This window comes from Lissotriton vulgaris, unplaced genomic scaffold, assembly GCF_964263255.1.
Source record: "Lissotriton vulgaris unplaced genomic scaffold, aLisVul1.2 SCAFFOLD_2847, whole genome shotgun sequence".
Taxonomy (NCBI): Eukaryota; Metazoa; Chordata; class Amphibia; order Caudata; family Salamandridae; genus Lissotriton; species Lissotriton vulgaris.
The window spans coordinates 240,498-260,320 of NW_028244197.1; the positions used below are offsets into that span (position 1 = coordinate 240,498).

At 40.6% G+C, this 19,823-nt stretch overlaps 1 protein-coding gene across 1 annotated transcript in view; it reads left to right on the top strand.

Moving 5' to 3' along the window:
* Positions 1-19,823, top strand: part of LOC147668128 (zinc finger CCCH-type antiviral protein 1-like) — a gene marked incomplete at its 3' end in the record, with an annotated part of 295,880 nt that overhangs the window by 230,887 nt on the left and 45,170 nt on the right. Inside the window, exons 5-6 of the mRNA XM_086948763.1 lie at positions 9,105-9,956; positions 16,351-16,413. Of these exons, the coding sequence (XP_086804889.1) occupies positions 9,105-9,956; positions 16,351-16,413 (915 nt within the window). The remainder of the gene's footprint in view (positions 1-9,104; positions 9,957-16,350; positions 16,414-19,823) is intronic.

The window sequence follows — 19,823 nt, forward strand, 5'->3', positions numbered from 1 at the left end:
TGCTCAGAATCACAGGATGTTGAGCTGATGGTGAGACTAGAATATGGTTCTCCAGATCTAAAGTCAGCACCTCTGGCCGTTACACCACATTGTCCTCCTAAATCCATAAATTCATTGATAAAAGCAAATGATAATAGAGGGTTTTATGCTGGCTCTTTGCTAGCAGATGAGTACAATTTCAGCAATGATTATATTTAGAGCAGCAAGCATCCACCATCTGTGCATATACATTATGTTGATATTCAGCATTTTGAGGTGCCATTAGTTCCTTAGTAAAATGCTCCTGGTGCAAAGCAAAATTATAACCGTCCTTCTTTGCCTGTACTTCACTATTTACTTTTTCAGTTTGGTTATCAGAGTATAGTAGTGGAGCCAGAATCCAATCAAATATTAACCTGATAATTGTCACTGTAATTGTGAAAGCAGAACATGCCTGTTGTCCCATTACTCTAGGTGACATCTTCTTTGGCCTCTGTAGAGGAAAGTGTTCCAGTACTTCACTTTACTCCTGTACCATGCACTATTACCATCTTTACTGCACCCACCTGCCACTATTCCTCTTCTCCTTAGATTGTATGGTGAGGAGACTGGAAAGGTATTAGGGTCCACTGACATCCTTTGGGTGCTGTTCCTCTCTTGCAGTGGGTGCCATGCACCCAGGAATGATAGTTTTTGCAGCAGACTGTTGTATTGGTTTTTTTTTTGTGCAATTTTATATAGCCCGAACTTGCCCCGAAGGTATTGGATATCAGAGCACTTTACGTAGCACCAGTTGCGTTACATGAGGACACATTCATTTTTGTTAGGCACGGGGAAATTAAGTGATTTGCTCATAATCACAGGATGTTCAGCGTCATTGCCGAGACTCGAACCCAGTTACACAGATTAGAGGTCGACCGCCATAGCCTTTAGGCCAACTCCTCTCCCCAAGTTGTCAACAGTACCTAGTATGGATCTTTCCACATTAATTGTTGGGCTGCTTTCCCCTGATGCACCTTAATGTAGGACCCGGCCTCCTGGTTGTAGCTCATGGCAAGTTCTGGGGGTGGAGAGGGATGTACAGCAGCCATCTGGGAGTGAACAGCCTAAAATGTTTTAATCAGCTTTTACAATAGTTGAGCATTACATCCACAGTTGGCTATACTTGTGATATATCTTGTGTTCCTGGTCCATGTATCATTCGTCCCAATAAGATTTCATGCAGACTTAGTCTGTTTCCTGTTGGGAGTGGTTTGCATACTCATTAGAGCCAGTGGGAGGGAATTAAGATACTTCAACCCAGGTTGTGTACAGACCTCAGCCATTTTGCTTGTCAGCACTCCATTTGGGCGTTCCACTGTTCCTTTGTGACTAAAACTGGGTAACCTCCATCAGCTAAAGGAGTGATGGGAGGAGGACGTGACGGGTTTTGAGGATGGAGAGTAGGAGGAGGCCTTGGCGTCCCAAGACAAGTTGCCACTAAATCAGGTTTCCGGATTGTTCAGCTACGCGTACTACATCAATCGTACTGTTCTAAATGGATCCTATTGAAACTGTGAAGAGCCACTTCCAGTTCATGTCTGCAGGGCTGTGGGCAGGAAGGCTTTTTCTTACACATTTTATGGACTTGCCCTATGCTATACTGGTTTTCTAGACGAAGCTCATGATCTGCAGGGGGTGGGCTAGTTGATGGTACTGACTGGCTCATCAAAAAGGTATGTGCTGAATGTGTGGGAAAGATGGATGCCCCTAAATGTAAATGTGTGACCACTTTGGGTCTTACTGTAGCATAAAGGAATATTGCCATGACGTGGGGGGCTACTGGATCTGGATGCCTGAAAACACAATATGGACTGGTGCACGCTGGTAGAAAAGTAATATACAAAGCAATTCACGCTCCAGGAATTGGGAGAAGTTGTAGCATAATTGGAACTCCTATTGTGAACAGACCCTAGTATGATATGGGCCGATACACTGTACCAACGGACATGGTATTACCTCTACAGCAGATGCTCCAGGCTGAAGGACGAATGGGTGGAGAAGAAAGGAAGCTCTTAGGGTGTTAAAATCTTTCCACTAATACAAAGTTCTGTGTACGAGACAGTAAAATGTTGTAAAGATTACTGCACACTCTTCTATAAAAAAGCTGTTTTAAAAACACTGGCTAAATTCATGAACCACCCCAAAGGCATATTGAGGGATCAGTGTAAGTGCACTTGTTTCTGCAATTATGGAACACCTCTTATTGAAGCTATACATTCAGCCACTTATGCAGAGTAAATGTGAGGTAGTGCAGAAGCTTTAAACTCTGTGAGAGGTGCATACAGCATAAGAGTATATCAGAAAACCCATGTTGTTTGTCACGTAGGCTGGATCAACAAACAATATTATTTCTTCACTAGGCAATGATACATCTATAAGATCAAGCCTTGGTTACTCAATCAAAATAATCAATAAGCAGTTATGATCAGTGTCACCAAGGTCCATCCTTCAAACAGGGAGGAATGAAAATGAGTGTTTGAAGCGAGAGAATGTAGCAAAGTTATGTTGGGTCCCGACAACAAAATGAACTAATATTTAATCAGCATTTAATCGGCATTTGTGAGATGTTATTTTTTGCGTTTCAATAATAATGCGGCTACAGCATGAGGACCAAGACTGGGAGGTGCGTACCCAAGACAATATTTTGGAAACTTTCAACAGCAATATCAATATCTATTCAGCCCACAGGCGTTGATGAAATGTTACCACTACAGTATCTAAGGAAATTAAAAAAATATGAGACTGGCCAATGTAGCCCTGTGTGTTGCTGTGTCAAGACTGGCAGGGCACAGCTTTCCTTTTTATGACAAAAAAGAAAGAAATCCTTAGTGTAATCGGTCACACCGAGGGTTGGTGTCGCACACTAGGTATGATTTAACTTGACGAAAGCCTCTTCGCAGTTAGTATTCCAAGGCACAAGGTCTGATATATCTTTTTGTGTCAATGTCTGAAAAGGTTTCACAATGAGGGTGAAATTATGAATTCACTCTCTGCAGTATTCCCTTACTCCCAAAAAGGCTTGCACCTCAAACTGGGTTCTGGGTTGCAGAATCTGTAGTTATGCGATCAGTCGTAATGTGAGGGGATCCTTGTGAATTATTATAACTCAAATAAGACACCCTTTCATTGCAGTAATGGACCTTGGTCGTAGATACATTATAGCCATGGGATGATAATGGTATAAAGGCATACTAGAGCAATAGTATCAGTACAGCATGCTTTGTAAGAGGGAAAAGTGAGCAACAAGGCATCCACATACTGCTCCAGGGCTGACCTGGGCAGTAGGTTGAGCGATGCAAGATCTCTTTTTAGTGCCTTTGAAAAATAGAGGCAGCTTCCTTTTTTACTTGTATCTTTACTGGTGTTACTTCCAGCAATATTCCAGCCTCATTTTGATGAGTTGTCTATACAGCAAGTGGCACCTGATCCAAGATGTTTTGTGAAATATTTGTGCCTTTTTGGAAAGGTTAAAAAGCGAAAATGCTTTTGAAGATGGCAATGAAGATAAAGCATCAAATCTTGGGCAGCATTCCAGTGCTTCTAAATACACCCCCTGATGGAGAGAAAAGATAAAGCGCCTGTTTTTGGACAGCATATCTCTCCCTAACAAATTAATGGTAGTTTAGGCTCAAAGGAAAAGTGTGAGTATCAGAAATGGAGCTATTTGAGAAGGCACATTAGCAGCGATGTGTTGTGTCATGCTCTTTGTTATTCTGACTACTTCAATTTGTTATTTGTTTACCCAGGAGTCATGGATCTTATCGTCAAAGTAATCGCTCCAGTATCTATCAAGGAGGATATCAGGTTGCATCCTACCATTTCTTTTATGCAGGGTCTTCCCTGATCCATTAGAATCATCGACCCCCGGAAACAGTCTTCATCTCTCAAATACCCCTAAAAAGTACAATCCCTCGCCTGATAAATATTTATTTAGGGAGAGGTCCAGGGAATATCCGTTCCTGTGTGCAGCACATTTTGATGATAAATATTCGATTTTAGCTTGCCAGACTAAGACCTAGATTCACTCTTCTAATGACCAGATCTGCCACACTTGAAGCAAATGGTTTTTGGGTGCCAAAAGAAATAGGCCCTCTGTTTTCTCCTCTTTAGTCTGTCTGTGCTTCTTTGGCTTCCTCTCCATCTTCGTCTTTGGTTAGGAACCTGTTGAAGAGTGGCCAGTTTCAACTCTGTCTACAGAGGGATCGGGAAGTTCATGGGAAGAGTTTCTAACAGTTAAGGAAGGCTTCCTATTGACAGAGGTTTGTCAAGACGTTGCTGTACTACATGGTCAATGTCATCAGTCATTGTCGGTCTCTCAGGTTTGGTGTTCAGGGACTAGGATGGATACAGATGTAATTTGGTTATGGCATTTAATACTGTTGACTATTTCTATGTCTCTTAACCTTTTTATTTACATATTTATGTCCTTCAGCCCTCTCTTGATGGACTCTTGTTGCCTATTCTGTCCCTGGTCATACCATTTATGGAATACCTCCCATTTAACATAAAAACATTTTTACAAATTTAATATAAAGTGTAATAAACATTGGTATGGTGTAGGGAAAAATAAAAAAGGTTATTTAACTCAGCCCAGCTAAGACTTCACCTGCCTTCCTTGGGTCAGTCGCTGTTTACTTCTGAATTTGAAATCCTAATACAAAAAGTCAGTTAAGGTTTGTAAGACTATCTTGCACTTCTGTCAGAGCCCTTTTAGGATTCAGTTGTTTCCCAGTTCCCTCATTTTTGGAAGGAATGGTAAGCAACTGGCTTGACGTCCTTTACGTGGGACCCCCTGTGTCCTGGAGGCCTTGTACTCTGACATATTCAGCCCCTGTTTCCATCTCCCCACCCTCTGGTCCTCCAAAAGCATGACCAACCGGGGATTGAAATACAGAATCCAGTAGGAGGAAGGTTGTCCCTGTTTCTAAACCAGTGGAGGAATCTTCAAACAGTGGAACAAGGTGATTCTTCATCATTCAAAACAGTTTCAAATCAAGACTGTTTTCAATCACCTCCAATGCCTCATTTCCCTCTAAAAATGCAATTGATGTAGCAAGGTGTTCAGTCTTTGTTAATTTGCAGTGATAATACAACAGTACCAAGATGAGAAGTGGAAAATGGAATGTATTCCATTCAGGTAACGACAACACAGATCTTTCAAACTGGCAACATTGCAGTGCATTCTGCCTCTATTGCAGTCTGAGGATTTCTTGGTATCTTTTGACTTAAAAGATGCGTACTTCAGCTTATGGTTCACCGTGGGAGAAGCGCACTATCAATTTCTGGTACTATATTTTGTTTTGACTTCAGCTCCTCATAATTTCAAAAAAAGGTTTTGCCTTATTTGTTTGCTTTTTTGCATTCCAAAGGTGTCAGAGTATTTCCATACTTGGAAGATTAGTTGGTTGCTGCTTCTTCTTTTTCCAAAGCTCAGGAAGATGCCATCATAGGATGACAGACAGAATTTGGGACACCTTCTACTTCAGACAATTTGAAGTTCAACAGGACCCACTTATGTCCTATATCTCTTTGCCCCTAAAGAAGATGTTCTCTGTTTTGTTTTACAAGGTCCTGTCCCAAGTCATGGGGCGAGGATGCATTGTCTCTGTTTTGTCCACAAGGGCTTGTGTATGCATTCCATCCAATTCCTCTTCTATGGCAAGTTTTGCAGAAGATTCTTTTAGACAGAGAGGAGGCTTTGGTTTCCATTTCTGTTGGACCAAGTAGTAATGCCTCCTTGGGTGAAACCAGCATTTCCCTACATTCTATACTTTCCTCATCTGCCTCATCTTCAACTAGGGGTCTGGAGGTTTAGTGGATTGGCCTAGAGCTCTTAGGGTATTCCCTAGAGGTGGTTCTACTTTAGGCTGTCTACTTTACAGTTTATGCAATACTTTGCAATTCTTATCCTTTGTGATGTTGATGTTTATCCAAAAGTCTACATCCAAGAGATTAACATCCAGTAAAAATTGCACATTTTATGAAGGGTGAACTTCATCTCAATTGTGCGGCATCCACTATTGGAATACACTGGGCAGCTTTTTTGGTTTTTCTTTCCATGTGGTCTGGTCTTTTCCATTTTAACACTTGTGGCATCTGGTCTGTTCTGCAGTTTTTCTACAGCATGCCTGTAATTAATTCTCCTCTTTACTCTCGGGACACTCCCTTGGTTTATGGACCTTGATTGCAACTCCTTTTGAGCCTTTACATTGCATCCCTTTAGCTCTCATATCAGATAATGTTCTTTTCCTGATTGACATTGCTTCTGCCCTTAAAGAGGGAGAGATGGTATCTCTTTTTGTCATGCATCATGCCATTGTGTTTTTTCTTTACAAGGTGAGATAAAGGCCTGGTTCTTCTTTTCAGTTGAAAGTGTCTTCTAAATTAGTTGCAAGAATGTGTGTCACCTGTTTTATGTCTGAATTATGTATCCAAAGAGGATTCCTTGTTACACTACCGAATGTTCACAGTCACTTTATCTGTATATCTGAAATATACCTCTGTTTCTAGTTTTTTTGGCAGTACTGACCTAAAATGTCAAATTTGGTGCTTCAAAGAAGGAGGTAAACATTCTATCTCTACATTGATCTACTGGTTGCAGTTGGTTATTTCTTCTGCAAATGTGTCTCCTGAAATACCACTTCTTGGATATAGTGAGGGCCAATCTACCAGAAATATGACAGCCTCATGGGCATAAATGAGAGGTGAAAATCTGTATGAAATTGGTTGCAAGACACATTTGGTAATCATTATATAATATCTGTGTGTGGGGTGGGGGGTCCCTGCTTGACTGAGTTTAGGACTGAGGTCCTAAGAGCAATTTAGGAGTGCATGTTTTTTAGGTTAAATAACGTCCACTGTGTTTCAGAGTCTTGTAGTCTGGATAGTCTCTTTAAATCTCAATGACGTATTGGTTGATATATCCTCAGGGGTAAGAAACGGAAGGAGGAAGCCAGATGAGGTGGTTATGTTTAGATTACTAACTGGTATGCCTCATTTCTTTATTCTAAATGTTATTGTCCCAGTCCTCAATTCCTGCCCTCCCTCAGCGCTACCACACTGTCAGCTTGGGATTTCAGGAAAGGACCAGGTCAGGCAGGAAGTTACACCATGAAGGTAGGTACAAAAGAAAGGGGGATGTTAAACTCCTATCTGTGGCTTCATTTCAAGGGTGAGGACTGCGACGAGGAAGTCTAAACTCAGTCTAATGAAGAATCCCACAAAATAACCAAAACATGCCCTTTCTGAGCAAACAATTTGCACGTTATGTGCAAATAGACCATGATGGGACTTATGATCATATAGGTGGAGAGGGAGGAGATACACACTTGATGCTTTAAATCTGTTTATGATCTTCAAAGGATCCAATGTATTATTTCTATTGTTCGCATTTATATTTCACACAAAGTTTGGGGTCCTAAGGAGATCACCAAGGAGGTACACTTGTGTTGTGCAGAGACTTGGGGAAGCAGAAGAATCTTGAGAGCCTCCACAGTCGGTGTCCTGAGAAGGTCTGTTGAGTGCTCTCCTAGATTGGCAGAGCAAAGTGTGACCCAGTGCCATGGTACCACCCTGCACAGAATATTATACGTTAAAGTTAATACGTCTCTTCTTAAGACATTCACAACTAAGAGAAAAAGTCTGCAAAGGGAAAAACATCCTTTGGCAATTTTTGTAGTTCTAGAATGAAGATGAAGTTAGTGTTGGTGATTTACAGCAAGACACTAAATAGCTCTTGACATCGGTAAGGAGAAAAGAGGCGAGCAGATTCAAACAGCTGATTTAAACAGAGCCAATGAAATGATTCACAACAGATGATACCGGCTGATAGATGGAAAAATCAAGGACAAAGAAGAATAGCAGTGTGCATTGAGCGTGATGAATTTAGATGCATTGAGGGGCATCTAGTCTTTCCAAGTGCTGCCTTATATATGTTTGAAAAAGGAACTACCATCACAGGAAAAAGCTCATCTTAGGATGGGCTACTCTGATAAACTTTTCATGCATTGTCCACTATTTTGGAATGTGGGTCAAGGTAGATCCATTCAGCATTCCATGCAGCATTCTGAAACCCCTCTGGCACTGTTCACAATATCCACTTCCTGCGAGACAACCACCCAGGTCACAGTGAGCATGAAAGCACCAGATCACCTCCAGCAGTGAGGGAGCTCTGTGTCTGCCCTAGCCTTGTGAGTTCTGGAACTGTCCTTTGCATGACTGTAACATAACATTATGTAGGGGTTACTCTGAAGTTTCTGTCACCTCAAAGAGTGCAGAACCTGAAACCCCAGCCATTGATCCCAACCATTTTTTAGAACTTTGGAGTGAAGGTGTTCAAAGCCGTAAAGACCTTCTCCCAACAGCCCCCTTTACCATGAAGGAACAATATTCCACTAGTAACTGCCAGTAATGCTATTTCAGCCCAATTAGGTGTTTAAAGTTGAAAGCGCACACATCGAAGCACTGCAAATCTCAAAACACTCTTTCTCCATTAATTCAACTTCACATAGTCCACAGGACAGTGATCGATTTGGTGTGATGACAGTGGTGACGTGTGTCTTATGGAAAAATATTTCTAACGATTGTAATGCATGGCTGACACATTGAGGTTGTTAATCGAATAGTATGGCATCAATATAGAATTTAATAGATACAAATTTGGTTCATGTAGAGCGGCAAAATGCCTGTTGGCTATCAAGGGGTAGAGGTCAACATTGTGTCATCACTCTGAACCAGAGCCCCAGAATAGATAACTGCCTTGTCTTGTGGTGAGTTCTCATGACAGAGTGGACATTTCTATCTCAGTATCTAGGTAGGATGCTTGGTGAGTCACAAGTGGCTTAGGGAACCTTCTAGTCTCCCAATTTAGTCTCAGCAATGTCTTGCACATCTTTGTGTCAAAAATTAAAGAATTCTGAGTAAGTTCAAGTTACCCTAAAAACTAACTTTTTGTGTTTTGCTGTTTCTCAATGCATAGACAAGTGAGTGTAAACAGAAAGTCGGTCATTTAAACTGCTCAGGAAAAATAAATTAGCAAAAGAAAATTGTTTATTCAAATATGTATTTATTTATTTCTTTTGCAGGTCGTTCATGCTCCATGACAGACCTTAATATGTCTTCACAGAAGTCATATAATCCAAGGTTGCCATTGTGGGAGCCTCCATTTCATCAGCTGTATCCATTGAATGCTCCATCTGCCCTATTTCCAAAAACAGGACCCACATACAGGTTTCCTTGGGCACAAAATGCAGCTGTACAAGTGCCGGTAGGCCATAGTTCTCTTACTATGCCATTTGGATCAGCGCACAGAAATCCCACCAAGACCACACCACCAATAACCTCACACATACCAGTTGGCCCACCTGCAACGTCAAAAGCTGTATTGATCCAGAAACCAGCAACCACACCCCTTAATATGGTTCCACCAACAGGCAATCCAGTGGTACAGGTGCCACCGGTGGCTCTGCAAGCACATAACTATCCTCCCCAAACAGTAACACCAACCAAATTATCTGTGCCTGTGGTCCTATCTCCTGCATACACTGCTACATTTACCCAAGAACAAATAACTACACCTTTTATTGGGTCTCCATATAGAAACACATCAGAAGCACAACTGCCTGCTGCTCGTGTTTTTGACTTTCATCCTCCTGAGGAATCACATGTGTCAGTTGCTCCTTTGGCTACAACTGCTACAGCCACTCAACAGGCTGCAATAACACCCTTTATTGAGACACTTCAGATAAACAAGTCAGCAGTGCACGTGCCAGCGAGCAATACACTCTGCACCGCAAAGCCCAGAATGTACTCTGGGACCACACCATGTCCAGCAGCTCTACCACCAAGCAAGGCAACAAATACTGCAGCGTCAAGGAACTTGTTGGAAGTTTCAATGCCAGTTTCTCTCTGTATTCAGCCAACAGCTCCATCCAATGGTAATAGCATATTTTTTATAATGTATTTTCTTTCCAGCTGAAATATCTATGGTGTATTGTCAAGGATTGGTGGTTTGTGTGCTTAAAGCCACTGTTAGGTGTTCAAAATCCAGTTTGTTAGCTGTCTTACCAGCGTCATGTTTTTAAAGAAAAAACATAATATATATATATATATATATATATATATATATATATATATATATATATATATATATATATATATATATATATATATATATATATATATATATATATATATATATAAGACAAACGGCAACTCTTTTACAAGACACCGAAAGGACACAACGGGGATTCAAAGGAAGATCGTTTTAATGTTGGTAATTACAGCTTGATGCATTTTGACTCTCCGTCTTCTTCAGATGCCATATAAAATCGGAATTGGGTTTCGCTCTTTCTTTTACCTCCTTGGCTCTTCCCATTTATTAGAGTACAGCTGGCCCCAATTAAAAACACACATTGTCTTTCTTATATATATATATATATATATATATATATATATATATATATATATATATATATATATATACATATATATTATTTACTGGCGGTCGCCAGTAGATAGTTATAGTTAGGACCTAGTTTCCATAGGAAAAGCATTTTTTGTTTTCCCAATAACTTTGGCGCCGGATGACGAATCTGTGTGAAATTTTCAAAACTCGTGGGGCGCTCCGGTAACCTCCTGTCTTGAAAGTGTCGGGGTGATTCGTCAAGCAGGGGCAGAGAAAAAAGGGGAGTCCCAAAACGTGTTTTCTCCATATTATTTTCCTTTGGAATCTTTAGACACGAATTACACCAAATTTGGGAAAAAGGTAGTCTTCTTTCAGAAAGAACTCTTATTTGTTAAATGGTGGAAATCCGTTCAGTAGTTCCTGAGAAATTAAAAATAAAGAGGTCAGAAAATAAATTTCCCTTAGGAAACTTTAGACACAGCTCGAACTACTTAACGGAATTACACTAAATTTGGCAAAAAGGTAGTGCTTGGTTCAGAAAGTGCCCTTTTTTTAAAATGGTGTAAATCCGGTCAATAGTTGCTGAGAAAATAAAACAATAAAAGTTTCGATATTTAGAGGTGCGGTGGATCCGCCGACCCTCCCGACCACGAGTTTTATTCTAATTGGCTGTCACTCACTCCAAACTAGGAAGTGTTGGCAGGTTCTACCGAGTCACAAGAAAAGAGAAAAACAAACGCGAAAAACAAGAAAAGGAGGCAGGGTAGAAACACCCTGACCCCCTAGGCCTGCTCAGGGTCCAAAAAAGCATAACAAAAAAAAAATTGGCCGAATTTGCGCTGGATGCGCGAATCCGGCCGAGAACATAAAAAAGAAAACGAAGCGCGGGCTCCCACGCTTCGTTGTATTGAAGCCCCCAGGTGGGCCAGGTCCTGGGGGCACTGAAAAAATGTGTGGGGGGGCCCCAGTCCCCCCCACACTGCCCGGGACTTGATTAAAGAGTTGCGGGGCACATGCAGCGCGGCTCCCACCCTGCCATAGCAAACTGTGGTTTGGGTTTTGAAAGCGAGAGTAGGAAACCTGCTTTCGCTTTCAAAAATCAAACCAGATTGCTTTTCCACACGCGAAGCTGCATGTCAGCAGCTCCCCATGTGGAAAAGAAATGCCAGGTCCCGCAGAAGGCGGGGAGCCGGCGGGACCGTGGGGGAATTTGGGACCCCCCACGGTACCCAACAAAGTGGCCAGGCCCTGGGGTATGGGGTCCGCGGGCCATGAGCGGTCTAGGAGGGGAACCACGCGGCCCCCCTCCATCAAATAAAATTAAAATAAAAGAGGCACAGCCCCGGGGGATGGGTCCCCCGGGGCTAATAATAGAGGCCTCAGGAGGGGGCCATGCAGTCCACTTCCTACATTTTAAATAAATAATAATATAAAAAATGATGGCCATGCCCTGGGAGATGGGGTCCCCGGGCCCGAAAATGGCCTCGGAAAGGGGGCCACGCAGCCCCCTTCCCCTTTACATTTGTTTTTTTATTTAGAAAGGGGCAAGTCCCTTGGGGATGGGGTACTCAGGGCCCAAAAAAAAGGAAACAGGAGGGGGGCCATACTGCCCCCCTTCTCAATGTTTTTTTTAAAAAGACGGCATCTCGGCTAGGCCCCGCCCCTTCCCTGCAGCACTCAGCAAACACGCCCCCCTGGAGTGTTATAAGTTGGGGAATTTATTCCCTTTGAATACCAGGGAGCTGTGTTGCAGAGAGGTGTTTAGAGGCCATGCCCCTTTTTACACCTCTCTGCAACACAGCTCTGTGGCGCTTACTGGAGGTAGCTGGTGGGCTACTTGGCCCTCAGGCACCCTCAGGAGTCTATAGAAATTAATCCCCCAATTTACAATGAGCCAGGGGGCGCGTTTGCACAGTGGTGCAGGGAGGGGGCAGGGCGTGACATAGCAACTGTGCAAAGGCACCCCCTGGCACATTGTAAATTGGGGAATTAATTCCCCTTCAATCCTGAGGTCCCTGGGGGCCAACTAGCCCACCTGGTACCTCCAGTATGTGCCAGGGAGCTGCGTTGCAGAGAGGTGTTCCGAGGCATTGCCCCTTTTTACACCTCTCTGCAACGTAGCTCTGTGGTGCTTACTGGAGGTCCCTGGTGGGCTAGTTGGCCCTCAGGGACCCTCAGTAGTCAATAGGAATTAATTCCCCAATTTACAACGTGCCAGGGGGTGCGTTTGCACAGTGGTGCATGGAGAGGGCAGGGCCTGACATAGCACATGGGCAAAGGCACCCCCTGGCACATTGTAAATTGGGGGATTAAGTCCCTTTCAATCCTGAGGGTCCCTGAGGGCGAACTAGCCCACCAGGTAGCTCTAGTATGAGCCAGGGAGCTGCATTGCATAGAGGTGTTCAGAGTCCACGCCCCTTTTTACACCTCTCTGCAACACAGCCCTGTGGCGCTTACTGGAGGTAGCTGGTGGGCTAGTTGGCCCCCTGGGACGTTTAGGATTCATGTGGACTTAATCCCCCAACTTAAAACGGGCCACATGGTGCATTTGCACAGTGTTGCAAGTATCCACTTTTATTATTAATAGTAGCTTTCAGGGAGGATATAGTTGGAAATTAGCATTTAAAAAACCTTTGAAATTCACTGAAAAAACACCATTGGTTTCAGGCATGTTATAGTTAGAAATTAGCATTTAAAAAACCTTAGAAATTCACTGAAAAACCATAGGTTTCAGGGACGTTATTGTCAGGCAACCACGCAGTCTCTTACCTTACCTTCTTCTGTATATGCGAGGATGTTGTTTCGCAGAGACGCAAGGGACCAACTTCCCAAATATCTATACAATAACTTGCAATATGTAATACTCTAACAAGATGTATAATAGAGATAGAGGAGGAGGGCCGGGTATACAGTCATAATATTGAATAAAAAATATCGATTGGCCAAAATATCGAGTTAAAAATATAGAATGGACACAATATCGAATGGACAGAATATAGACTACAAAAATATCGAAAAGAAAAGCAAAATATCGAATAGAATAGCATTAATATCGAATCCAAAATATAGAATGGACAAAATATCAAATGGACTGAATATAGGCAACAAAAATATCGAATTTGAGGTAAGTTAATATGAATTTTTTAAAGTGTTTTTTATGTTACTATATGTGTGAAAAGTGTATATTTATTTTATAATTCATTTTAATTAATTAATTTAATTGTATTTAATTTTTGTGTAATATAATTCTGTAGCGGGTTGTGGGTTTATAGGGGAATAGGGTTGGAAGTAATTTAAATATAATTAATTAAATATGTTAATTTATTCATTGGTATTTATTTTTGAATTAATTGTTAATTAATTATTAATTGGTAATTAATTAAAATATAATTGGTCAATAGTTTTAATTAATTGATTAATTGATAATTATGTAAATTTTATTAATTTCTTTTCAGTAGTGGGTTGTGCGTTTATAGGGGAATAGTGTGGGAAGTAATTGCATTATAAATAATTACATTTTTAAATTTATTTATTGCTTATTTTCGTTGTAATATTTAATTTTGTATTAATTGTTAATTAATTTAGTGTTAATTGGTAAATAATTTGTATTAGTAGGTAATTTTTTTAATAATTAAATTTCATTTGTATTTTTAATTGATTAATTAATATATTATATAAAATTGTTAATTATTTTATATTATTTGTAATTGGTATTAATATTTAATTTAATTTAATTCATATATGAAGTATTTACTTTCCCTACTGTTGTACTCACTGGAGTGAGAATAGTAATTTTTACTCTCCCGCTATCCAATGCTTTCCCTACTGTTGCACTCATTGGAGTGGGAATAGTAATTTTTACCCTCCCGCTATCCAACGCTTTACTACTGTTGCACTCACTGGAGTGGGAATAGTAATTTTTACCCCTACGCTATCCAACGCTTTCCCTACTGTTGCACTCTCTGGAGTGGGAATTGTAATTTTTACCCCTACGCTATCCAACGCTTTCCCTACTGTTGCACTCTCTGGAGTTGGACCAGTCATGTTTACCTCTACGCTATCCAATGCTTTCCCTACTGTTGCACTCTCTGGAGTTGGCATAGTAATTTTTACCTCTACGCTATATAATGCTTTCCCTACTGTTGCACTCACTGGAGTGGGAATAGTACATTTTATGCCTACGCTATCCAACGCTTTCCCTGTTGTTGCACTCTCTGGAGTTGGAATAGTAATTTTTACCTCTACTCTATCCAATGCTTTCCCTACTGTTGCACTCTCTGGAGTTGGAATAGTAAATTCTACCCTCCCGCTATCCAATGCTTTCCCTACTGTTGCACTCACTGGAGTGGGAATAGTAAATGTTATGCCTACGCTATCCAACGCTTTCCCTACTGTTGCACTCTCTGGAGTGGGAATAGTAATTCCAACCCCTACGCTATCCAATGCTTTCCCTACTGTTGCACTCACTGGAGTGGGAATAGTAATTTTTAATCTCCCGCTATCCAATGCTTTCCCTACTGTTGCACTCACTGGAGTGGGAATAATAATTTTTACCCCTACGCTATCCAATGCTTTCCCTACTGTTGCACTCTCTGGAGTGGGAATAGTAATTTTTACCCCTACGCTATCCTATGTTTTCTCTACTGTTGCACTCACTGGAGTGGTAATAGTAAATTTAACCCTCTCGCTATCCTACATTGAAAATATTGTATATGTTTTGTTAATAATATGTATATATATATATATGTATATATATATATATATATATATGAAAATTATTTAAAAACATTTTTTAAGTTACATTAATTATTTATTAATTTTAAGTTTATTTAAGTATTTTAACCCCTTGCATGCTGATGACGGAGCGGTTCCGTCATCAGCTACGGGTGAGCTGTGCTGATGACGGAACCGTTCCGTCATGACTCCGCCCGCGCAAGGCGGAGTCAGCATGGGCGGGGAATTCCCGCCGCACGCAAGGGGTTAGGTATGTTTAAATTAATTATATTTACTATTATATTAATTTTAAATTACTTTTAAGACATTTAAAAAATTCGATATTTTGACTGTCTATATTTTTTACAACGATATTTTGGAGTCAATATTTTAGTACTTACCTGTTTGAAAATAGGAATTCGATATTCTGGCATTCTATATTTTCTCCACAATATTTTGGCAGGTTGATATTTTGCTCCTCGATATTCTGTCAGTGATTCGAGGGCCGGATACTGGACGTCGATGATTTCTTGCTGTCGACCTGCGAGGCAGCAAGGGAAACCTTAATATCCTGTTTTCGGGTTTTGTTCCTTATCTCTGCTACAAACAAGTTGTTCTACAATGGAGAGTATGATTTATAACGAGCCTACCTGCGAGCAGTGGTGGTTATGGCCTAATGTCTCAGTATGACTTGATAGGGAGGTGTGATGAGTGGACTGGGTGGAACAGGTGATTATAGCTTTCGTGCTGTTCTTGTGCTATGACACCACTTTTGCGCGATGACACCACCATCTGGAAAAGAAACACTACTATTAAACACCACTCTCTAATGTGTAACTGAGTTCTATCTGTTTTACTCACTCTAGACTTACTGTAGTGGCACTTTGCCTTTTGTTCTCTGTTCCTAATAAAGTTTAAACAAAAGAAAACAGAATACACCAAAAAACATAATAACATCTTGTAGGCACATCAATATTTTATAGCTCACTTGAACGCAATAAGCTATAGCACAACAGTGCTCAAATCGAGTGTTCAAATCAGCATTACCAATGCTTCTTTCTTAATCTTCACATTGTAATGTTCAAACAACTCTAAAAATCAAGTTCTCTTCACGTTATATAACGTTCCAAAACTTAGTTTAACAACTGTTCTTTCTTACGATGGGCTCTAAATAGAAAGGTTTCACTTATCTTCTTTTTCCTTCTTTACAGGTCCAGCCATGATAATGAAGCACAAGATGTTAAAAACCATCAGGATCAAAGATTTGAAAGCAGGTAAGTTGCAAGACTCTCCACAGCAACGCCCCTTTTTCTTTCTCCGGCAGCGAGCAGAAGGCAAAGCGCCTTCTAGAAGATGTGTGTGTTTTTTATAGCGGGAGACACCCGAAACGGCTGCCACGCGCGTTCACATTCCAACGTGAACAATGCAGGCAGTCAGATACACTGCTACAGTTTTTTGTCAGCTGTTGTCAAACGCGCATTGTAACGTGTGTGCAATGATCATGCAAATCCTTCTGTGAACCAAAATGGAATGAAAACAGCATCCCCTATGACAACGAGCACTTGTACAGTTAAAACAAACTTGTGTGTTTAATATACATTGTAATGAAAACAACTGTGCCTCAAAGTGACAATACATTAACATCTCAATACCATTCATGGCAGTACTGGTGCACAGGATGGGGTGGGTTTTTTAAACACAATGAACTAGTGTTGCAATGCATATTGCACACAGCCCCATTGGTTGTGAAGCACGTCACGTAATCATGACAGTACTCCCCTCTCAAGATCCCCCTAAAACTTGTGGAATAGGTTTAGACTTAGTTGGGTATCGAACATGGAAAGCTTTTACAAGTTTTGGGGCATTCTTTAAATGAGCTGAAGGCTCCCAGGAATGCTCTTCTGGGCTATAACCCTTCCAATCTACTAAGTAGAATAATCTTCCACAGACTCTTTTGGCATGTATGATAGCTTTGACCTCATATTCTGGAGTCCCCTCAATACCAATGGGAGAGGGTGGTTTTGTTACACTTGTTTTAGAATTGTACGGTTTAAGCAATGATACGTGAAAGACTGGGTGAATCCGGTAGTGTTGTCGAAGTGTTAACTTTAAGCTTACTGGATTGATTACTTTTTTCACCTTAAAAGGTCCAATAAATAGAGGATTAAACTCCTTATTCCCCTTCATACGCAAATTCTTGGTTGCTAACCATAGTTTGTCTCTTACTGAATAGGTAGGTTGTGTGGAACGGTGTTTATCTGCTGCTGTCTTTTGATTTTCTTTCACCTTAGCTAACTGAAATTGAGCTTCTTGATGAATAGAAGCTAATTTTTTGACATAATCATGTACAGATGGTACTGAATTGGGTCACACCACATGATCTGGGCTATGTTTTGGATGATAGCCATAATTACAAAATAAGGGTGACATATTGAGAGATGAATTTTCCCCATTATTATAAGCAAATTCTAAGGCCCATAAAATGTCTGATCATTCCTCATTATCTTCCCTTAACATGCATGGTAAGTATTGTTCGATTGGTGCGCTCCGTTAAACCATCCGTTTGAAGACAGACGCACTTCCATATTCAATGTGGTACTTACATTTTGCCAGACATGTGAGATAAACTGGGGAGCCTCTATCTGAAATGACAACAGATGGTATGCCATGCAAACGAATGATATTTGTCATTAGAATCTGAGCTAATTCCATAGCATAAGGAAGATGCTTCAAAGGAATAAAATGAGCCATGCGTGTAAATTGATCTAACAGTCAAAATGGTTGTAAAGCCATCTTTAGTTGGTGGAAGTTCGACAATGAAATCTAAAGAGATTGTGTGCCACGGTTGAGGTGGAATGGACAAAGGTTGTAATAAACCACTTGGGGCTTGATGTTGGGGTTTATCCTGAATGCATACACTACAAGTCTCGACAAAATCTTTAATATCGTTGAACATGGAAGGCCACCAAAACTTTCTTTTAATTGCTTGATACGTTTTCATTAATCCTGGATGAGCTGACAACAGAGTATCATGATGTAATTGTATGAGTGACTTTTGAATAGCTGTTGTGGGAACTAATATCTGATCATTTACAAATAGTAAATTTTCTTTCCATTGTAACGATGGCTATATCTTTTCCCATTCACTCATAGTTTATGTTTTAATTTCATCTTGAATGTCAGTTATTACGTCACAAATCGTGAGACTGGCTTGAAAACAAGTTGTGGGTAATGTAGGTTGAAAATTGCTGGGGTTTTCAACCTCAGTTTCTTTCTCACCTATACATGACAATGCATCTGCCTTATGATTCTCTTTCCCTGGTCGGTAGGTAATAACAAAATTATAGTCATTAAAAAATAATGGCCATCTGAGTTGTCTAGCTGATAAACCTCTAATTGACCGTAAAGATTGCAAATTTCTATGATCAGTGTAGATGATAATCGGATGACATGCAGGTAATGACGCCATTCCTCAAAAACTGCCTTAATTGCCAATAACTGTTTATCTGCAATAGCTTAATTTTGTTCAGCTGCAGATAATTTTCTTGAGTAGTAGGCTATTGGATGCATTTGGCACGTCTCTTTGTTTCTTTGTGACAGTATTCCCCCCAAAGCAAACTGGTAAGCATCGGCCTCTACAATATATGGCTGTGTAGGGTTGGGATGACTCAATATTGGTGCTGATGTGAACAATGTTTTTAGATTGTGAAAAACCTTTTCCGCTGTTTCAGTCCATTCAAATTTTGAACCCTTACGAAGGAGTCTAGTAATGGTATTTATGGTTTGCGAGAATTTCTGAATAAAACACCAATAAAAATTGGCGAAGCCTAAAATCACTTTGCACTTGTTTTACAGAAGTGGGATTATTTGGATCCATTTCAATCCCAGAAGGACTGATGACATATCCCCAAAAATCCACTTTAGACACAGGAAACATGCTTTTTTCCAATTTGACATACAGAGAATTTTGAAGCAATTTTTGAAGGATGGCGCGTACCTGTTTTACATGTTCATGTTTAGAATTAGAGTATATAAGTCTGTCGTTTATATATACAACACAACAGACATCAATGAATTTGTGCAATACCTCATTTATAAAAAATTGGAAAGCTGCAGGAGCATTACAGAGTCTGAAGGGCATTACTTGATATTCAAAAACACCAAATTTGGTGTGAAACGCTGTTTTCCATTCGTCGCCCTCTCGAACTCTCACAAGATGGTAAGCTCCGCGCAAGTCCAATTTGGTATAAATGGTTGCTTGCTTAATTTGGTCCAACAGTGTAGGAATTAATGGCAAAGGGTATCTATTCTTCACAGTCACGTTGTTTAAGGCTCCGTAATCTATGCACGGGTGAAGTCCCCCCCCCCTTGTTTGGGATAAAAAATAAAGGGGATGAGGTAGGAGAGTTCGACTGCCTAATAAACCCATTGGCAAGTTATTCGTCCAAATAGGTTCTCAAATATTTATTTTCTTTTTCTGTCAGTGCTTAAATCCTACTGCACGGCAAGGTCGCACCAGGTACTAAATCAATTCTACTATCGAAGTCCCTATGCGGGGGCAGAGTGTTTGCCTTTGTCTTATCAAATACGTCTAGTAAATCAGCATACTCAGATGGAACCCCTTCAAGAAGTAAAATGCTCTGTAATTCCTTTGGAAAGTCAAATCCTTGAATAATATCCTCCT